The sequence below is a fragment of the Phyllopteryx taeniolatus genome, chromosome 22 (assembly GCF_024500385.1).
Source record: "Phyllopteryx taeniolatus isolate TA_2022b chromosome 22, UOR_Ptae_1.2, whole genome shotgun sequence".
In the NCBI taxonomy this organism is placed as follows: domain Eukaryota; kingdom Metazoa; phylum Chordata; class Actinopteri; order Syngnathiformes; family Syngnathidae; genus Phyllopteryx; species Phyllopteryx taeniolatus.
In genome coordinates this window covers 6,882,716-6,903,589 of record NC_084523.1, presented here as the reverse complement: position 1 = coordinate 6,903,589, position 20,874 = coordinate 6,882,716, and the positions used below count along the sequence as shown (strand labels likewise).

At 44.5% G+C, this 20,874-nt stretch overlaps 1 protein-coding gene and 2 long non-coding RNA genes across 15 annotated transcripts in view; 1 reads left to right on the top strand and 2 right to left on the bottom strand.

The window, feature by feature from the left end:
- Positions 1-100: 100 nt before the first annotated feature.
- Positions 101-8,548, top strand: LOC133471963 (uncharacterized). 13 transcript variants are annotated; one of them, XR_009786490.1, is made up of 8 exons: positions 105-232; positions 1,722-1,933; positions 3,232-3,334; positions 6,831-6,908; positions 6,975-7,433; positions 7,515-7,634; positions 7,864-8,215; positions 8,326-8,548. It is a non-coding gene; the product is annotated as an uncharacterized LOC133471963 (long non-coding RNA). The 13 variants fall into 13 exon arrangements; XR_009786498.1 differs by lacking the exon at positions 105-232 and adding an exon at positions 4,836-6,426 and having other exon boundaries at positions 255-1,933; XR_009786495.1 differs by lacking the exon at positions 105-232 and adding an exon at positions 4,836-6,426 and having other exon boundaries at positions 255-1,933; positions 6,828-6,908.
- Positions 5,989-6,666, bottom strand: LOC133471969 (uncharacterized). The gene is made up of 4 exons (XR_009786511.1): positions 6,491-6,666; positions 6,336-6,405; positions 6,164-6,238; positions 5,989-6,052 (listed from the first exon to the last, which is right to left on the bottom strand). It is a non-coding gene; the product is annotated as an uncharacterized LOC133471969 (long non-coding RNA).
- A 4,536-nt stretch (positions 8,549-13,084) lies between the features above and the next one.
- The window catches only part of cacna1c (calcium channel, voltage-dependent, L type, alpha 1C subunit), a 112,378-nt gene continuing 104,588 nt past the window's right edge, over positions 13,085-20,874 (bottom strand). Inside the window, exons 48-54 of the mRNA XM_061762128.1 lie at positions 20,368-20,496; positions 19,927-20,051; positions 19,742-19,839; positions 19,560-19,656; positions 19,353-19,461; positions 19,024-19,192; positions 13,085-18,953 (exon numbers count right to left, since the gene is read on the bottom strand). Coding sequence (XP_061618112.1) covers positions 18,480-18,953; positions 19,024-19,192; positions 19,353-19,461; positions 19,560-19,656; positions 19,742-19,839; positions 19,927-20,051; positions 20,368-20,496 — 1,201 coding nt within the window. The 3' untranslated portion in view covers positions 13,085-18,479. The remainder of the gene's footprint in view (positions 18,954-19,023; positions 19,193-19,352; positions 19,462-19,559; positions 19,657-19,741; positions 19,840-19,926; positions 20,052-20,367; positions 20,497-20,874) is intronic.

Below are 20,874 nucleotides of genomic sequence, written 5' to 3'. Positions count from 1 at the left end.
AACGCTCATGCAATTAGTCGCAGCTTAAATAGCTTGCAGCTGGCCACGTCACGTGCGGGTTTTTTTTTTATTAAGAAAAAGCTTTATTTAACAAAAAGAAAGGGGAAAAAAACGCATTTTGACGGAAAAACTTTCGAAAATATGGCAGGAAATCTAAATGCAGGACCGAGCGAGGTTCGATCCCTTATCGCCAGCACCGAAGTTGTCGTCGTGATCGTGTGAGCTATCTTCGGTTGGTATTTACGGTACTTTTACTCCTATTTCTTACATATGCGCACACGACGCCCAAACGGCAACACTTGAGACTGTCGCCTGATCCGATAAATACAACCTCCAAATGCGAGTTGGACAATCCGAGAGTGGTCGAGTGGTCTACGACGTTGCCTAATGTTTAGGTCGGCTCGGGTTCGATTCCTTCTTTCTCCTCCATTTGCTGTCCTTCAATATTTGCATTTATGTGTCGATTTGGAGAAGTGAGGCTCGAACCCGAGACCGCCTGAACCGGAGGCAAAGTTTTACACCAATCGACTATCTTATTTGATTTTTTTCGCCAATTTTTGGTCCTATTTATTTTTTATTTACTAGCACGGAACGCATAAATAGAACAAACGTCGTGATGTGAGTCAGCTCGGTTTGTCGAGTGCTCTAACTCGTTGACTTTGGTCCGGAAGGACTCGGGTTCGAATCACTTTCTATTATCCATTTGGAAAGCTTCAATATTTGCATTTCTTTAAAGAAATGAAGCAGCAAGTGAGGAGTCGAACCCGGGTCACCTGTACCAAAGGTAAAGTCTTAGACCATTCGGCCACTCTTGCGTGTCCGGTACAGTAGATAAGAGCCAATGTGTACTGTCGTGAATGTCGGTCAGTGTCGCCCCCCCCAACGCGAGGCGCTCAAGTGCCTTTTTTTTAAGCTCTGTTCACCATTTTCGGTGGGTTACTGAAGTCGCCTGATCCGATAAATACAACCTCCAAATTCGAACTCGACAAGCCGAAAGTGGTCGAGTGGTCTAAGACATTGACTCTGGTTTACTTTGACTCGTGTTCGATCCCTCTTTCTGCCCTCCACTTGTTCATTCTTTGAATTTATTTGAATCAGTTAGTGGGGATCGTACACGGGTCATCTGAACCGGAGGCAAAGTTTTACACCGCTTGACCATTTTATCTGATTTTTTTGCAATTTTTTGGTCCTATTTATTTTTCACTAATATGCTGCGGAAGGATAAATACAACACAAACGCTCACGTTACTGAGTTCGGTTGGTCGAATAGTCTAAGACGTCAACTTTGGTTTGGAACAAACCAGGTTCGAATCCCTCTTTATTCCCCATTTTGAAAGCTTCAATATTTGGATTTGTTTAATTAAATGTATCAGCAAGGGACGAATCGAACCCGGGTCACCTGTGCCAAAGGTAAAGTCTTACACCATTCGGCCACCCTGGCATGTCCGGTGATGTAGATCAGAGCCAATGTGTAGTGTCGTGAATGTCTCCCAGTGCCGCCCCCCCCAACGCGAGGCGCTCAAGTGCCTTTTTTTTAAGCTCGCTATATATGGCTCTGATGTTGCCTCATTGGAAAAGGGTTGCTCAGAACATCACACAAACACGAGTAGTCATTGGACTTTTATTTGCCACATGAACAGACTTCAGGACTGTATTAGTATTTTACTATTATTATTGTTTTTTGTTTTGTTTTTGTTTCTTTTCTTCCTCTGACTGTAAAGGTTTCCGTTCGATGCGGTAAAGTCAATGTCGTGAGGAGAACCCGGAACCAACATTATGGCCTCCGTTGGCCCGGACGGATTTTGTTGTCGTACACAAACCAAATCGGGCTGAATTCAGCTACACGTTTGGACGCGGAACTTACAATTTTTGGCAAAAAAGACTCATAAAAGCATGGCTGTTTCTCTCACTTGACGCTGGAATTGATGTTGGGGTAAGTTTTATTAAGTATTAAAATGGCTTGTTTGTGGAGGAAATGGGACTGCTGTCCAGTACAGCGTTAACTTTGTTCTCAGATGTCGTTCGTTCGTTCAAACAAAACTTTATCGTGACCGTACGTCATGAAAACTGTTTGGAACCGACACAATAGTCACAGTTAGCCGTTTAATCTCAAAGATTAAGCCACGCAAATGTAAATACACAAGGCCTGCAGACGTTTAACCACTGCATTTGGTACACAAACGAGGGCTGCAAGATATAGGAGGAAAAAAAATTCATGACATTGCAAATTTTTTATTTTTCAAACCTTTGAGCTATATTGTGATGTGAAATAATACAGGATCAGTGTTGGGAAAGGTCATTTTTCTACATAAACTAGTTCAAAGTTCAGTTCATCGTTTTAAAAATGAACTAAGTTAATAGTTCATAATTTCAAATTTTGAACTCAGTTCACCGGGACAAAAACAAACCAGCCCCCCCCCCCCACCCTAAATATTCCCCTTAAAATACTGGTATTTTATTTCCCCATAAAATGCCAAAATTAATAACAGAAAATGGCGAAAATATCATATTTTAACCACACATAGAGTCCAAAACAATTTGTTTGCATCCCGGAGAGACTACCTGTAATATCAATTGCCTTAACTGTCAGAAAGAAATATGTATAATTTATTTTTATTACCCAATTGCAAAAAAAAAAAAGGGACCGGGACGCATGAACCGCGATGTAGCGGCGTTTACTGTACACCAACATCGCAGCAAAATCGCGATGACGATGCGCAAACGAAATATTGTGCAGCCCAAGTACGCATGGGGTGGGGGGGGGGGGTGGGGGTATCTATTCGCCGCTCATGACATTTGTCCATCTGCGATGATAGCCAATAAAGTCACAAGACACAAGACAGATGGTGTAGCTAATATTTTGTCCATTTCAGACACTTTATTAGGTATGCATAGGGGGCGGGGCTATATTGGTGACCACTTCATTAATAAATAATAAATACATTTAACAACTTCCACCTCCTTTTCGGACGAGCAGTACATGGTGTTTCAGTATGGGATATGTGTATTGTATTTTTTGTACTGCATGTTTAAAATAAACTTCAACCAATCGTTGAATTGGTCCAACATGATTATTAAATATTATAATCCACAGTTGCATAAATTACCTTTCGTTTCTCTTTCCTTGCCATATTAATTTAAATTGAAGTTTTTTTTTTTTTGGGGGGGGGGGGGGAATGCAATGTGACATCTGCAAAAGAAAGACACTGACTGCTTTTGTTTTCCTGACAGGATCGAGGAGGTTTTGAGCGGACACGCAGCCGACAGACGCAAAGTTGTGGGACACGTGGACGGCTCTGCGCTACGATGACTAGGACAACCTGCTTTTGGACAGGTGTGTTGACTGTTTTCATGCAGAGGACGCCATGTTGTGTGCTTGAGGAGGTGTCTGAAGTCACTCGGCCCTTTCTCGGTGTGCTTTGACCTCTGCTTCTTGTACTGCACAACACGGACACGCAATAAGAACATCATTCAACGGTTCTGAACATCTGCTTTTAAATTACATTGGCGCAGCCCAAATAACTTTTTTTTAGTAACATGGTGTTGTTTTACTAAGTTATTTCAAAATGCATCTAATTATTAAAAAACTAGGTTGCTGTTATTTGAACGTTAGTTTTTTGGCAACTTGTTAAAAGCACATGAATAGAACCATTGAATGATGTTCTTGTTGTGGGTGCGTGCGTGTGCGCAGTACATGAAGCTTGGCTTTTGCAGTTGGTGCGTGCGCTCACGTCAGCGACATCACACACCTCCTCAAGAGCACAACATGGCGTCCTCTGCCTTTAGCTGCTTTCATGTACAGCCTGCCATCTAGTGTTTGTGCAAATATAATTTCATTGCAATAATGGTTTCAGATTGTAAAGGAAAACAAATGTTTTTTTGGTACTATATCAGGGTGAACTGCAAAAAGTTTGTTTTACTGCTAACTGTGCCTTCACTGAGTTTAAACTTAGCAATATCATGTACAGCTTTTTTTCTTTACAATTTGAAACCATTATCTCAATGAAAATAAATTTACAAAAACACTGGATGCCAGGCTGTACATAATGAAAGCACACGAGTGACACTTGGGAAGAGTACATTCTACCCCTCCCCCAAAGTGTACCTAATGAACTGGCCGCCAATGTTCGCATGTAAAGTATGAAATTTGCATATTAGATACTTTATATGCGAACATTGGCGGCCACTTCATTAGGTACACTTGGGAGGAGAAGAACTTACTCTTCCCAAGTGTACCTAATGAAGTGGCCGCTAATGTTCGCATATAAAGTATGTAATATGCAAATTTTATACTTTACATGCGAACATTGGCGGCCACTTCATTAGGTAAACTTGGGAAGTGTATGTTCTACTCCTCCCAAGTGTACCTAATGAAGTGGCTGCCAATGTTCGCGTATGAAATATGCAATTTTGCATAGTTTATGAGAACATTGGCGGCCACTTCATGAGGTACACTTGGGAAGTGTCAGTTCTACTTCTCCCAAGTGTCACTCATGTGCTTTAAGCTTTCATTAGATACACTTGGGAAGAGTAAGTTCTACTCATCCCAAGTGTACCTAATGAAGTGGCCGCCAATGTTTGCATATAAAGTATGAAATATGCAAACATTGGTGGCCACTTCATTAGGTACACTTGGGGGGGGGGGGGGGGAGTAGAACGTACTCTTCCAAAGTGTACCAAATGAAGCGACTGCCAATTTTTGCAAATATGCAAATTAATTTGCATGCCCTGGGGGGGGCACACTTTTTTTGTGTTAGAAGAATAAAGACAGACAAGTTTTTCCCAAGTTTTATTTTTTTGCAGAGTAAAAAGCAAATTTTTTTTTTTTTTTAAAGCTTACATGTTGGATGACAATGGTCTCCTTGTCGCTGCGTGGTGAAGTCGTCGGCCAGTGGGAAGAGATTGCAGACCTAAGACAAAATGTCAACTTGTGCTGCAAATGTTTTTTGACATGAGGTGAAACTCACCAGTGACGAAAAGGGTGTGAAATTTGTTTTCTGGGACCGTCAAGTGCTCGCACATCTGCATTGCCAGGACTCTGACCATGTTCCCCAGCACCTGTGGAAAAACAACAACAAATGTGGTAGAAGTAAAGACTGGAGTCAAGAGCAAAGAGCTTACCGTTAAAAGCGTCAACTTCAGTGTTGGATGACAGGTCCACTTCACCAGGCAGTCACTGACGACAGTTTCCTCGTTGCTGTTGATAGTCACTGGTCATCGTGAGGAGAGCATGGACCGGTGTGTCGTGACCCTGTTAAACAAAGACATCTGTGAATCAAACCTCTATACCAAACATGTTTTTTTGTAGCAAATTGTTTGCAATGAAACTTACAGGGAAAGGATGTGCAACTTGTTTTTTCTGCGACTGAGACCTCGCAGGAAGCTGAAGATGTTCCTCAGCCTGTGGAAGAACAACAACACGTTTTGGGCAGAGAAAAGTCACGATTGTGGAGAGCATTGTGAGCGTACCAAAGTTGGCTCCTCAAATTCATCCCCCACTTTGGTTGTCATCACCTGGATGTTGTCCTTCAGCTGAGGAAGAGGAGCGCACCAGGATGAGAGGAAGGCCTGGACCGGAAGCCAGCCTGCATGCAGAGTCAAAACCAAAAAGCAGGGGAGTGATCTTCATAACTTACTTTGAGAGTTGGTTTGCAGCTTATATCATCTCAGCATGGTGGACAGGAAGTTGATCATGATGCCATTTCCCCCACCACAACAAATCAAGTACTTGCATTCATCAAGTGTCTCTGCAACAGATCAAGTCAGACCTTAACGAAGGAGATTGCTTCATCAGTCAGTCCAAGGTGCGTGGTGATGCTGGACTCAGGTTCTCCAAGACGGGTTTTGACCAGTTGAAATTTACTGTGCAAAACAAAAGTCTTATTTTATTAAAATACCATTGAAGCTGAATTAAATTTATCATGAACATGCATACTTTGTTCTCATTGAGGACCCCTCGTGCATCTTCTTCCTCTCACTGGCTGTCAAGACATGTGAGGAGTGGTTGCTGCAAGTCATCTCAGGTGTCCCTTACCCTCCTTCAGAAGATTACCTTTAACACAGATGGACATGCAGGAGGAAAATGGAAAACTGAGTCCAGAATTTCTAAAAGACATCTGTTAAGTTTTGCCATACAGCACATTTGACAAGAGAAGAAACCCACCAGCAATGAAGAGGATGTGACTTGTTGCTGCCTGGGACTTCGTCCAAGTGCTCACATTGCTGCATTCACAGGAAGCTGAGCATGAAGGAAGGGAAAAACATTTGATCAACATTGTGAGGATTGTGACCTGTATTCACAGAGTGGACTGTAAAGTGTGGACACCAGTGCAAACCATCAAACTTGTCCCCAACTTCTCTGGCTGCTCCAGTTTGGCTTCAGCACCTTCTGATGTGGTCTTCCAGCTGAGTAAGAAGACATACAGAGTAAGAACAACAATACATGTAAATTTGCATTAATTTCCCCTGCAGATCATTAAAAATTTTGCACCCGAGTCCACTAAAGCTGGAATGACCGTTTCCTCGTTGCTGATGACCGTCACCACAGTCAGCGCGTCGACCAATGTGTCGTGAGCTCCCTGAAGAAGCCAATAAGACATCTGAGAGTCAAACATTAACCCAACGTCATTAAATTATGTTTTTGAGACGAAACAAGAGACACTGAGCACTCACAGGCAGTTGATGTTCCTCAGTCTCTGGAAGAACAAACATTTGAGGACAAAACTGAACACAAGAAGGACCAGTCACACTGCTAATCAAGTTTATTTTCAAGTCTCAACAGCATTTCAGACCTTCTGCACATTCATGTACAACTTGCTTTTGCCCAGCAGGTGCAGGATCTTGGGGGGGCCAGGGTGCTTCTCCTCCACGATGGCTCTTGTTCTGGAAGCCGTCAAAAAAACAAACAGGTGAGCACTCTTCAAACTGCAGAAGAGAAAGATGTTAAAATGTTTAAGGCAATCTTTGTTTTGCAGCGTGTCAAACCCAGCAGACGTGGCGACAGGCGAGCCTCGTACATCTTGTTCCTCTCGCATCTCTGCATGAAGTCAACACTGCACACAAAAAGCAGGATGTGAGGAGTGGTTGCTGCAAGTCACCCTCCTTCAGAAGATTGCCTTGAACACAGATGAGCATGCAGTAGGAAAATAGTCAACTGAGGCCAGAATTTCTAAAACAAAAGACATCTGTTAAGTTTTGCCATACAGCACATTTGACAAGAGATGAAACCCACCAGCAATGAAGAGGATGTGACTTGTTTCTCTCTGGGACTTTGTCCAAGCGCTCACAGGAAGGAAAAACATTTGAACAACATTGTGATGATTGTTCAGTGTATTCACAGAGTGGACACCAGTGCAAACATCTCAAACTTGTCCAACTCCTCAGGCTGCTCCACAGTTTGGCTTCAGCATCTTCTGATGTGGTCATCCAGCTGAGTAAGAGATGACAACATGCAAGGCAAGAAAAAGAGTGAGGATCAACAAATATGTTGTAATTTGCATTTATTTCTCCTGCAGATTAAAATAAGTTGCACTTGAGCCGACTGACAGTTTCCTCATTGCTGATGACCATCACAATCAACACGAGCGCGTCGACCAATGTGTCGTGACCTCCCTGAAGAAGCCAAAAAGACATCGGTGAGTGAACCAAACATTGTGGTTAATTTATGTTTTGAGATGAAACAAGTTTTTCCTGCAACACAGAGCACTCACAGGAAGTTGAACGTGTTCCTCAGTCTCTGGAAGAACAAGAACACATTTGAGGGCACAGAAAACTGAACCAGTCAAACTCCTAATAGAGTTTATTTTCAAGTTTCAACAGCATTGAGGACCACCTGCATAGTCACGTAGAACTGTTTTTCCCCAGCAGGTGCAGGATCTTGGGGGCCAAGGTGGTTCTCTGCCACAATGGAACTTGTCCTGGAAGCCACCCTGCATGCAGAGTAAGCAAGCAAGTGACAGGTTTAAACATTTTCATGGCAATCATTTTGTTTTGCGGCATGTCAAACCCAGCAGATTTGGTGACGGTCAGCCTCGTACACGATCTTGTTACTCACGCAGCGCTGGATGAAGTCAAAAGGATGTCCGTCTTTGACGCAGATCAAGTCAGACCTTGAAGCAGGAAATCTGCTTCACTCGTCGGTCCAAGCCGGGTTCAGGTTCTCCAGGGCCAAGATGCTTTTGCACCACCTAGTGGACATGAGCGAAGAGTAGTGAAGGTAACTTACCTCGTTGGGGGTCCGGATTGCAGCTCTGTGCAGCTTTGAGGGAATGACAGAAGAGAGAAATATTAAACTAAAATGTTTATATCAGCCATTTTGTTTTACAGAGTGTTCAAACCCAGCATCTCAGTCCTCAGGCAGCGGCGCTTCAAGTGGAGGTTGTCATAACTGCACACAGAAGCAGGATGTAAGGAATGTTTGCTGCAAAGGCACAATCTTTTACCATCACCATTGGAGATGAATGCATTTTGGGTGTTGTGACATGTTCCCACCTTAATGATGTCATCACAGGAATAAATCTGTTGGCTTTTGCCACATGGTAGCTCATCATTTGCTGAAACAAATTGAGATATTTTTTGTGTGTACGAGTGTGCGTGTCTCACCAGTGATGCGAGCAGGGCTCTCTAAACAAGAAAGAAAGACACAGTAACATAATTAGCAACGTGACATTTGGTCAGCATGTGTATACAAAGTCGAGCTGCAATAAAAACTTCAAGACGTCATGCTGTGAAAGATACAGAAAGTCTCTGAAGTAGATCTTTTAGAATCAGTTTGGCCGCTTAAGACTGAAGCCTGTGGACAGAAATTAGACAATTATGAACACACACACACATAGGTACAGTTGTTATAATTCGGTTAAATTGAGAATATGGCAACCTACCTCCCACGAAACGGCGCTCTTCTCCAGATGTTGGAAAGGGTTGGAGCCAATACTTTCATGATCAAGTGCAATGCATTTAGGCATTTATTCATTGCCATACAGGTCAAATAAATGCGTTTGTGTCATTTTAGCAGGCACTTGACGTTATTTAACTTCATTCAGGCAAACGTGTTCGTTCGCATGCTAACTAGTTTGATTGGCACGCCGAAAACATGAATTCGTGTTAAAAGTTGGCGAACCAAGTTAAAATGATTTGGCAAAAGAAGAAGTTTGAAGACTGACCTTGTGGAAATGTGTGGAGAGCAGCAGCGGCGTGAGGACGACGGGATGCTGTCAGCCGCTGGAGAAAGAACGCTCATGCAATTAGTCGCAGCTTAAATAGCTTGCAGCTGGCCACGTCATCGCACGTGCGGATTTTTTTTTAAGAAAAAGCTTTATTTAACATAAAGAGAGAAAAAAAAACGCATTTTGACGGAAAAACCTTCGAAAATATGCCAGGAAGGCTAAATGCAGGACCGAGCGAGGTTCGATTCCGGTCCGCCAGCACCGAAGTTCTTGTCGTGATCGTGTGAGCTATCTTCAGTTGGTGTTTCCGGTACTTTTGCTCCTATTTCTTACATTTGCGCACACGACGCCCAAACGTCAAAACTTGAGACTGTCGCCTGATCCGATAAATACAACCTCCAAATGCGAGTTGGACAAGCCGAGATTGGTCGAGTGGTCTACGACGTTGCCTAATGTTTAGGTCGGCTCGGGTTCGATTCCTTCTTTCTCCTCCATTTGCTGTCCTTCAATATTTGCATTTATGTGTCGATTTGGAGAAGTGAGGCTCGAACCCGAGACCGCCTGAACCGGAGGCAAAGTTTTACACCAATCGACTATCTTATTTGAATTTTTTCGCCAATTTTTGGTCCTATTTATTTTTTATTTACTAGCACGGAACGCATAAATGGAACAAACGTCGTGATGTTAGGCAGTTCGGTTTGTCGAGTGCTCTAAGAAGGTGGTCTGGAAGGACCCGTGTTCGAATCCCTCGCTATTATCCATTTGGAAAGCTTCAATATTTGCATTTCTTTAAAGAAATGAAGCAGCAAGTGAGGAGTCGAACCAGGGTCGCCTGGACCAAAGGTAAAGTCTTAGACCAGTCGGCCACGCTGGCGTGTCCAGCACTTGAAATTCCAGCCAATGTGTAGTGTCGTTAATGTCGGCCAGTGTCCCCCCCCCCCCCCCCCAACGCGAGGCGCTCAAGTGCCTTTTTTTAAGCTCTGTTGACCATTTTTGGTTAATGAGGTCGCCTGATCCGATAAATGCAACATCCAAATGGGAACTTGACGAGCTGAAAGTGGTCGAGTGGTATAAGACATTGACTCTGGTTTACTTTGACTCGTGTTCGATCCCTCTTTCTGCCCTACATGTGTTCATTCTTCGAATTTATTTGAATCAGTTAGAGGGGTTCGAACACGGGTCATCTGAACGGGAGGCAACGTTTTACACCGCTTGACCATTCTATTTGATTTTTTTTTGCAATTTTTTGGTCCTATTTATTTTTCACTAATATGCAGCGGAAGGATAAATACAACAGAATCGTAATGTTCCTCAGCTCTGTTGGTCGAGTCGTCTAAGATGTCGACTTTGGTTTAGAACGAACAAGGTTCGAATCCGTCTTTATTCCCCATTTTGAAAGCTTCAATACTCGCATTTGTTTAAATAAATGAACCAGCAAGGGAGGAATCGAACCCGGATGACCTGTGTCAAAGGCAAAGTCTTACACCACTCTACCACGCTGCTGTGTCTAGTGGAGTAGATAGCAGCCAATGTGTAGTGTCGTGGATGTCGGCCAGTGTCGCCCCCCCCCCCAACGCGAGGCGCTCAAGTGCCTTTTTTTTAAGCTCTGTTCACCATTTTTGGGTTACTGAGGTCGCCTGATCCGATAAATACAACCTCCAAATGGGACCTTGACAAGCCGAAAGTGGTCGAGTGGTATAAGACATTGACTCTGGTTTACTTTGACTCGTGTTCGATCCCTCTTTCTGCCCTACACGTGTTCATTCTTCGAATTTATTTGAATCAGTTAGAGGGGTTCGAACACGGGTCATCTGAACCGGAGGCAAAGTTTTACACCGCTTGACCATTCTATTTGATTTGTTTGCAATTTTTTGGTCCTATTTATTTTTCACTAATATGCAGCGGAAGGATAAATACAACAGAATCGTAATGTTTCTCAGCTCGGTTGGTCGAGTCGTCTAAGATGTCGACTTTGGTTTAAAACTAACAAGGTTCGAATCCGTCTTTATTCCCCATTTTGAAAGCTTCAATACTCGCATTTGTTTAAATAAATGAACCAGCAAGGGAGGAATCGAACCCGGATGACCTGTGTCAAAGGCAAAGTCTTACACCACTCTACCACGCTGCTGTGTCTAGTGGAGTAGATAGCAGCCAATGTGTAGTGTCGTGGATGTCGGCCAGTGTCGCCCCCCCCCCCAACGCGAGGCGCTCAAGTGCCTTTTTTTTAAGCTCTGTTCACCATTTTTGGGTTACTGAGGTCGCCTGATCCGATAAATACAACCTCCAAATGGGACCTTGACAAGCCGAAAGTGGTCGAGTGGTATAAGACATTGACTCTGGTTTACTTTGACTCGTGTTCGATCCCTCTTTCTGCCCTACACGTGTTCATTCTTCGAATTTATTTGAATCAGTTAGAGGGGTTCGAACACGGGTCATCTGAACCGGAGGCAAAGTTTTACACCGCTTGACCATTCTATTTGATTTGTTTGCAATTTTTTGGTCCTATTTATTTTTCACTAATATGCAGCGGAAGGATAAATACAACAGAATCGTAATGTTTCTCAGCTCGGTTGGTCGAGTCGTCTAAGATGTCGACTTTGGTTTAAAACTAACAAGGTTCGAATCCGTCTTTATTCCCCATTTTGAAAGCATCAATACTCGCATTTGTTTAAATAAATGAATCAGCAAGGGAGGAATCGAACCCGGGTCACCTGTGCCAAAGGCAAAGTCTTACACCATTCTTCCACGCTACTGTGTCGAGTGAAGTAGATAGCAGCCAATGTGTAGTGTCGTAGATGTCGGCCAGTGTCGCCCCCCCCAACGCGAGGCGCTCAAGTGCCTTTTTTTTAAGCTCTGTTCACCATTTTTGGGTTACTGAGGTCGCCTGATCCGATAAATACAACCTCCAAATGGGAACTTGACAAGCCGAAAGTGGCCGAGTGGTTTAAGACATTGACTCTGGTTAACTTTGACTCGTGTTCGAGCCCTCTTTCTGCCCTCCACTTATTCATTCTTCGAATTCATTTGAATATGTGAGGCAGTTAGTGGGCATCGAACACAGATCAACTGAACCGGAGGCAACGTTTTACACCACTTGACCATTTTATTTGATTTTTTTTGCAATTTTTTTGGTCCAATTTATTTTTCACTAATATGCAGCGGAAGGATAAATACTACAAAAATCCTAATGTTTCTCAGCTCGGTTTGTCGAGTGGTCTAAGACGTCGACTTTGGGCTCGAACGAACCAAGTTCGACTCCCTCTTTATTCTCCATTTCGAAAGCTTCAATATTTGTATTTGTTTATAGAAACGAATCATCAAGTGAGGAATCGAACCCGGGTCACCTGTGCCTAAGGTGACGTCTTAGACCATTCGGCCACACTGTTGTGTCTAGTGTCGTGGATGTCGGCCAGTGTCGCCCCCCCAAACGCGAGGCACTTCTTTTTTTGTTACTGAAGGGCAGAGAGCCGATACGTACGATTAGAACCCTGCATTTTCCGAACCGAGTATGGCGAGTGATCTAAGACATTGGCTTTGGTTTCCTCTGACACGTGTTCGAGCCCCACTTTCTTCTTTCCACGTATTCATTATCAGAGTTCATTTGTACAGTGTGGAGTTGGGGGGATCGAACTCTATTCATCTGAACCGGAGGCAAAGTTTTAGAATATGAAAGCTCTGAGGGAGGGCCAAAAGTTATTATTTTTGCATTTCTGAATGTAGTTACTCCAATGAGCCACAAGACGGCAGCCTTGCATCATATCTACTATCGCGCAGTACTATCTTCGACGTTACTTTTTTTTAACCCAACCTGGATGTAGTTACTCAGATAGGCCACAAGATGGCAGCAATTCTGTTTAGCCATCATGACTTAATCTCACCATACATACTATTTGAATTTTAAGGAACGTTTGCGACAAAGAGGCAGTGTACTTTGCTTTATTTGAAACAAACAACAAATCCAAGTTGACCCTGGGGAACAGAGCAAGTGCTTAAATAGCACGTATCATACAAGTGGCTTGCGTCAACATAATCATAAACAATTAGCAGAATAATTAAATAGTTACTATTCGGACATTTAGCGTGCTAAACATCAGTCTTCTGCAGGCTCTTCTCAATGAGGCACCAGCATGTGGAAGTCACTCGTCTGCCTGGAGGAATAGCCCAAAGATGCTGGAAAGGATGCACAACAAGCTTCGAAGGATCATGTGAACGTGAAAAACGTTTCTTTTTAAAAGACAAAACAAGCATTTAATAATAGCACTTAAACGTCTCGAAATCTATGGATTTAATCGTGTTTCTTCTTACATCGGCTGCCAGAAAATAAACGAAAAGTTGCGACACGACAAGCAGCTCACCTCGACACTTCCGTATGGGACCGCGTCATCACCTCGCGAGAAGACTGCGAAGCTTCACGCGGAAGCTTGTGATGCTTTCAAACCCACCGGAATCTTCTGTGTTTTACAGAGAAACATTAGAATTCAGGATTTGATGAAACGTCCTCAAGCAAACATTGAACCAAATTGTAAAGTACAGTATAATAAGGTGCATCAATGACACTCGACTGTAGGAAATGCAATTTATTTGCAATTTTTTTTAATAACATCATTCCTCGGATAAAAATGCAATGTTACAGGAATATACATCAGATATTAATTTAAAACTTGCTTTCAAGGGACCATACAGTCTAAATATAATTTTTCCTTTTTTTTTTTTTTTTTTAATTTACTGGTAGCGTGCGTTATAGGCAAGACAGACTCTGTCACCAATGACAGACTGATGACTTACAGATACAAACTGTACACGACTTATTTACAAATCAACTTTTTTCTTGGTTTTTTTTCAGTGTCATTTTTTTTTTTTTTTTTTGGAAAATAGGAGTAGAAAAAGTGATTGACTTAATATTTTGATTAAATTTGTATATTCTTTCCCTTTTTCTAAAGTCTAAAATGAAATGAAGAAAGGAAAGAAACAAGTTAGAAAAAGAAGAGGTTGCGTCAAAGTGTGAGACCATGCAGCCGTAACCAAGGCGACCAAGTGATGTCGGCCAATGAAAAGCCCTCACGCAAACGATGGGTTGTGGCTTGTGTCATTCCTCTTTGTCGTTCCGTTTGTGACAGTAAAACAGGGCGACGTTATCCAACCCTACATGTGAGGGAACTAACTAATTGGTCTTTGAACGCCTCTCGATTACCAGCTGCGGAGAAGACAAAAACAACCCTGCGAGGGAGCTTGTAAAACTTTGCACAGGGTTCCGATTAGCCTGAAAACGGAAATGCACACGTGCGAGCCCTCTGCCAGGATTTGGAATCAAACCAAAACGTGAACATTCCTATCAGCAAAATAAAGGCTCATTAAAGCTGCACACACACACACACCCATACATGCACGCGTTGTGAGCTAAAAAGGTGACACGCGTGTGTCTTGACTAAAATTTCGGACGCCAGGAAGTTTGTTTTCATCGCAAGTGAACAAAATAGTAGTCGTAAGAACAAAGCCTCAGCTGCTACGAAACAATTTCAATACCGCTGATAAGCTGTGTTCGCTTTGAAGAAATAACGTTTGCTTTGGTCACATCTGTCAAGACTCGCTCATAGAAAGGAAACTTATGAGGGAATATTAAATCAAGTCCGGCAAACCCGTTTCTGTTCATTGCACTGTCCATCGCTATCTTTTCATCAACACAATGTATCATATTTCTCCATTTCATATCTAAAATAGTTGCTATAGAAACTAGCATTCTAGAATATACTTTCCCAGCCTCTACCACAAAATATCTGTACACTCGCTCATTCTCAGTTTCAATTGATTGGAGGCCATGCTTGAGGGAAATATGTAAAATATGCTTCTCGGGAGGAAAATACTGTCTTTTCTCTTCCGTGTCCGTGTAGCAGCGCTGGACGTGTTTGACAAAAACGCTCGTCCAAACCAAAACGCTACTTTAGTTCCCTCCTTTCAAAATTGTTTTGGTCACTCAAATCCAAATTGTACAGTTGTAAAGAGGTCAACTCAGTGCTGCTACAGAACAGGAGAATCGCCAGCACACGCGCACAAAAGTGATGAAATGACTCATCTCAGTGAGCCAAAACACTGCATTAGTTCCACCTTCCTATATATTTCAAGGACGTCGTGAAAATATCCTCATAAACGCTTCCGCGATAAATACAATATTCCTATGGGTCAGAAAATAAGTTATTTCAAGTGGGAGTTTCCAATAAATTCCTGCTGACGCTACAGTCAGTAGGCCGTAAATACATTCCCAGACGCTCATTCCTCAACATACTCTTGATTATATATTCATTACGGTATCAAAATATACAATCGACGACCTGTGGTGAGGCAGTATTAATCATCGTTTGCGTCCCTTTTCAACACTCATCGAAAATCATCATTCCCCTTTGAAATGAATGGTAGTGCCAATAATCTGTGGGTTCCTTCTCAATCATGCGTCTGGCAAACTGACCCAAGATCTGACTGACCTTTCTTGTCTGGAAAAACCCTCTCGCAAATATCAGAATCAATAAATAAGTCAGGATCATATAATATATGTCGGGGAGGGGGGCTTTAAATGAGCTCAACATTGAATTCGGAGCAGCCCTTTTTTTCCAAGAATTAAACAAAAAAAACCAACACCAAAAAAAGAAAAACTGCTGTCCTGTTCAAGATATGCAAAATCACCCCTTCATTTCATATATCGGTTACTGTAAGTACCGGAACCATCAAGGAGCCACTTTGACGTCGTGATGGTAACAACTGCCAGTCAGTCACACAACCAGAGAAAATAATTAAGAAACTCATCTGGATTAAAAAAAAAGAATACTGATTTCAGGTTAGTCAACACAACATCGCTCGACTAAACTGCATCTCTCCTGATTTCAAGTATGTTCGGTTTCTCTAGCATGGGCGGGATACAAAACACCTCAGTCGACTTTTCTCACGTCACGTTTACGGCGGGGGAACCGTGCAGACAAAGTTATTGCATTGCTTTTGCATATCTTGCCGTTACTGGACAGGGTTACTTGGGGTCAAATCTGGGGAACGGTCAACAGGGCCTTTAGTTCAATCACTTCAAACGACACGCTAAATTTAGATCGTTTTCCAAATATGCAATTGACCTCCTGCATTCGAACGAAGCGGCAAATCAAAGCTGTAAGCGAGGCAGAATTCAAAACGCCAACAGTGCTTTCGAGCCACGTCACATTCACATTTAGTTTGCATAATTCTCATGTCACAAGAGTGTTCCTGCCACACACACACACACACACACACACACACACACGGAGTCCTCACAAGTAAGCGTTAAAGTGAGCTTAAAGTGATACTGAATACTGCATCACTCTTCAGCCAAGAGCTGCTATGAGTGGGACACATGGCAGTGTTGTCTTGGGAGAAATGTGTCAAATGAGATCTTTATTTCCAGGTTCACCTGGTTTTCTCCTCGAGAGGCAACGGTAAGTCACAGCGCACGCACGCACATTTCGGGCCAACCATGCACGCGAGGACGGCGTCATTGTCGTGATATCCAAGTTGCGTGTTTCTTTGCGACACCCTGTCCTCTACTGATTCCGAGTCCGAGCTACAAAGCTTGTCGAAACTATAACTTACGCTCGTAAATTGACATTTCCACACAAGATTTGATGCTTTGTGACAGCGCCGCAGCGTTCTTGCTACAAATTTCAGACGAACAAAAACGCGCATGCCCAAAAACGCGCAATAAATGGAAGCGTTTCCTCGAAGATGTTTCACAAAAGGTTAAAAATTCTTGCAGCATCTTTAACTCAGCCCTAAGAATTCATTTGAAGAGAAAGACGACTTGTCTCAGTGATAACAGTGTGTTACGGCCCTTTCACGGCATTTCCAACTTTTTGTTGTCGTTGTTGTTGTATTTTTTTTAGCACAATCATCAAGAAAAAGCTGTTGACCTCGGAGCCAAAAAAACAAAAACAAAACCAAAAAAAAAAATCTGTGATGATTAATATGCGAAAAATAGTTCTCTCGTGTCCTTGCAGCTAACGTAACTTGAAACGCTTTGGAAGCATGCCTGTCCGTGGGAACCCTGCCTTAAGGAGGCCCATTACCACACACACTCGCACACACGCACTCACACACAGACACACACACACACACACTTGTAATGCTACCTTAAATTATTGTCTAGGTTTAAAAATCAGCTTTTTCTTTTAAGAGTACATAAGTAACCACTCAAAATGCGCACACACTCACTTCTGTCCTCTGGGAAAAATAAATAAATAAATAGATACAATCTGTAAAAGGTGCATACTGATTGAGAGAAAGGACCCCCATCTCACACGCACGCACGCACGCACAATCGTACCAACGCAGACGCGCACCACCCAAAAATAAAAGTCTGCGCTCTGCTTCGTTACTTAAAACCGCTTAAAATTCGCCTAAAAGTACGTTGAGAAAGACCAGCACCCCGATTGTGCAAACAAATCAAGGATAAATTAAACAGCATGAGGAGCAAAACAAAATGGCGAGCCAGTTTGAATACAGCGTGGGGGAGGAAGAAGAGGAAGCGCTTGCCCAGAGTCCTGTTCAACTCCTCGCCATTCGCTCACCGCGAACCTCAAGAAGCCCAAAAAGAAAACGGCGGGACGGCGAGGTATGAATCCTCCTCGCGTTTCCTGTTGTGGCTGAATAAAAACAGAGGAGGAAGCCAGATGGAGCTGAACAGCCAGTTTGTCAGCCATTTTGCCGGCTGTCGGTCCATGCCTCACACCCCCCAGTGGAGGGGGCGTTCCTTTGGAAGAGGAGGACGCAATTTTCCCCTTTTTTAATTTTTTGACGATACAGCGCTTCATCCCGAGTGAACCGAGGAGGGGGAGGAGGAGGAGGAGGAGGAGGAGCTCCGTCCTGGCACTCGCCGTCACCCGATTCCCCGGCGGCGGCCGAACCGACAACGAGCGCACAAAAGACGACGAAAAGTATTACACATCTTTTCCTTCCCTTCGCCGCCTTTGCTCGTCACACTTTGAGGACGTGAGAAAACTGTGAGGCACTTTAGAGACATACACACACACTCTCTCTCACGCACACACGCGAATGTGCGTACAAAGAGAGGGGAAAAACGCGCACACACAAGCGTACACTCTGATAATATAGAGTATATGTGATATACTTTACTACAAACATTCAGACGTACAAAGCATTTGTGGCGTTTCAGGTGGCGTGGTGGCCGCCATTGTTCGCAGCCACTTCCTCTGGCAGAGGAGAGGTGTGTGTGTGTGTGTGTGTGTGTGTGAGAGAAGGGGGCGGGGACTAACAGAGCCAGCAATCACGAGCTGTCCGGCACAGGTCCTACAAACTGGTCACACACTCCATGTCCTCGTCCTCCAGCAGCCCGCTGGTCCTCTGCCGCGCTCCTCCCATCACCACTGAGCTTCTGTGGTGTCCTTCCTCTTCCTCCTCCTCCTCCTCTTCCTCTTCCTCTTCCTCATCCTGTCCCCGTACCCCCGCCAGCAGCTCCTGCCGCTCTTCCACGGAGGACGGCCCGTGGACGGCGGAGCCTCTGCTCCCGCCGGCCTCCCCGCCGTCCTCCGCCCCTCGGTCCCTGTCGAAGCGCAGGAGGTTGCCGTTGGGGCTGTGCCGGGAGGCGGCGGGGGGCGTGGCGACGTCCGACGCGCCGGCGGCGTTGTTGCCGTTGAGGATGTTGCTGGCGGCGTGCTCCATCTCCTCGATGGTCATGTCGCAGGCGTCGGCCAGCTCGGCCTTGGTGGCTTCGATGAAGGAGGGGTCCTGCGCAAACTGACCCAAGCCTTCAGATATTAGCACCTGGAATTGGGAGCGGGGAGTCGTTAAGTCGGTAGTGGGCGCGCACAGACGCACACGCGCTTGAACTCACCGCCTCTACCAGACTTCCCGCGCTGCCGTGAGACAGCGAGCTGGAGTCGTGCCCCGATAGCGAGGGCACCGTGAGCGACACCGGCCGCGCCGCTCTCTGATTGGTCGTCGGCATGCCGGAGGCGGGGCTAGGGCTGGGTACCCGACTGTTCCCATTACTGTCGGTATACCTACAAAACACAAACAAGACCTGTCTTTAAAAGCGTGCACTCTATAAAGGGAAAGTAGCTTGAGTACAAAAGTTCTGGACTAGCCCAACCCCTGACAGATTATCCGATAAATGAGTGCTGATGCTACTTTTTTACAGTCACGCCGAGTGTTTGGTTTTACCAGGGCCCGCAGTTGACCGAGGGCAAGCTGGCGTTGAGCTTTTCGTAGGAGTTGGAGCCCTCTAACCTCAGCGAGGGTACCTGCTGATACGAGGCATCGCCGCTTTGCCCTGCAGAAGGAGAAAAGAAAACCAAGTCAACTGTGTCGCAGACATTGCGTGATTATGGTGCTCATGATGATGACGGTGATGATGGTGAGGATGAGCACCTGTGGGGCTGGCCGGAGGGGTGGAGCACAGCCGGCTGAAGAGGGTGGGCGAGTGGCTCCTCCTTATCAAGGGACTCAGCCCGGCCACCGCTAGTGCCTTCGGGGGAGGAGCGCCCGGCGAGTTAGAGCGACGCGGTCGGAACCCGACAACAACCCCCCCGAGCGAATAACCCGACGTCTACCTGATGATGGACGAGGTGCAGCGGGACGGCCGTCTTCTGCGAGACGTCTGGCCTCGACTGCCTCCTCAGACACTCTAAGTGGAAAGAAGATCTCCGCCCTGCTGACAGGGAAAGAATTTGTAGGTAAAAAAAAACCCCAAAAAGAAGCAGCTCCAAATCCAAAAGGATTCAATGGAGTCATGCACCTAAAGAGGTGGGACAGAAGAAGACTCTTCTGGGAGACTGCCACCCGCCTCCTCGTCTCGCCTCCATGTCGTCTCCTTCCTCCATGGGAGTCAGCTGCTTGCAGGTGTCGTCGTGGTACACCAGCCTGATGCCAGAAAAGTTGACTTTTTTTTCCAACTTTATTGAAATCAACAAAGTGCACAGAGCCGCATCCCCACTACGGTTCTATCGACTGCACTGAAGAGGACTTCTTTTAATGAGAGTCAGTGGGTAAAGATTTGCATGCCCCAAACTGGATATGCGTCACTGAAAAACAATTAATTATTTACTATACATCCCGCTCATCTAAAAATATAGATATATTTTTATTTTTATTCTACTCTACGTGATGCGGCGGCTATTGTCCAGCCGTCACTGCTTCACAATTTGAATTTGACACGCTGCTGAAATGCGAGTCGTACATGTCTGAGGAGAGCGAGTGGTCGTCCTCGTGGAAGTCCCGCTCGTCGGCGTAGCTCTCGTCGTACGTTTCCTCCGTTGACCCTTCGCCCCTGCGCATGATCGGCAGGCGGCTGTCGCTCGAGTCGGAGCTGCGGGCCGACGCGCAAACACACAGAATGAACACAAACACGCAGACAAGCTTGTTTAGTCTTTAAGGTCGGTTGAAGCAAAGGAGTGCATTTGGGGTTAAAAAAAAAGAAAAAGAAAAGCAAAAGAACTGGAGCAGCAGCAAGGGTTAGCGTTCAACCTAATACCTTGAATAAAAAAAAAAATAAATAAGTGTCACTCAGTTTCAATCAGTGGTGGGCAGTCAGGAACTACATTTGCAACCCAACTTCAAATATCTGTTGCATGAAGATGATTTCATTTATTTATTCTCAGCAGTCTCTTTTCTTCATTGCGTAGCGTATCTCTTGGCTGCACAGCCTCCTTTTCCCCCTCCAATTAGATTTCAGCCTTTATATGCC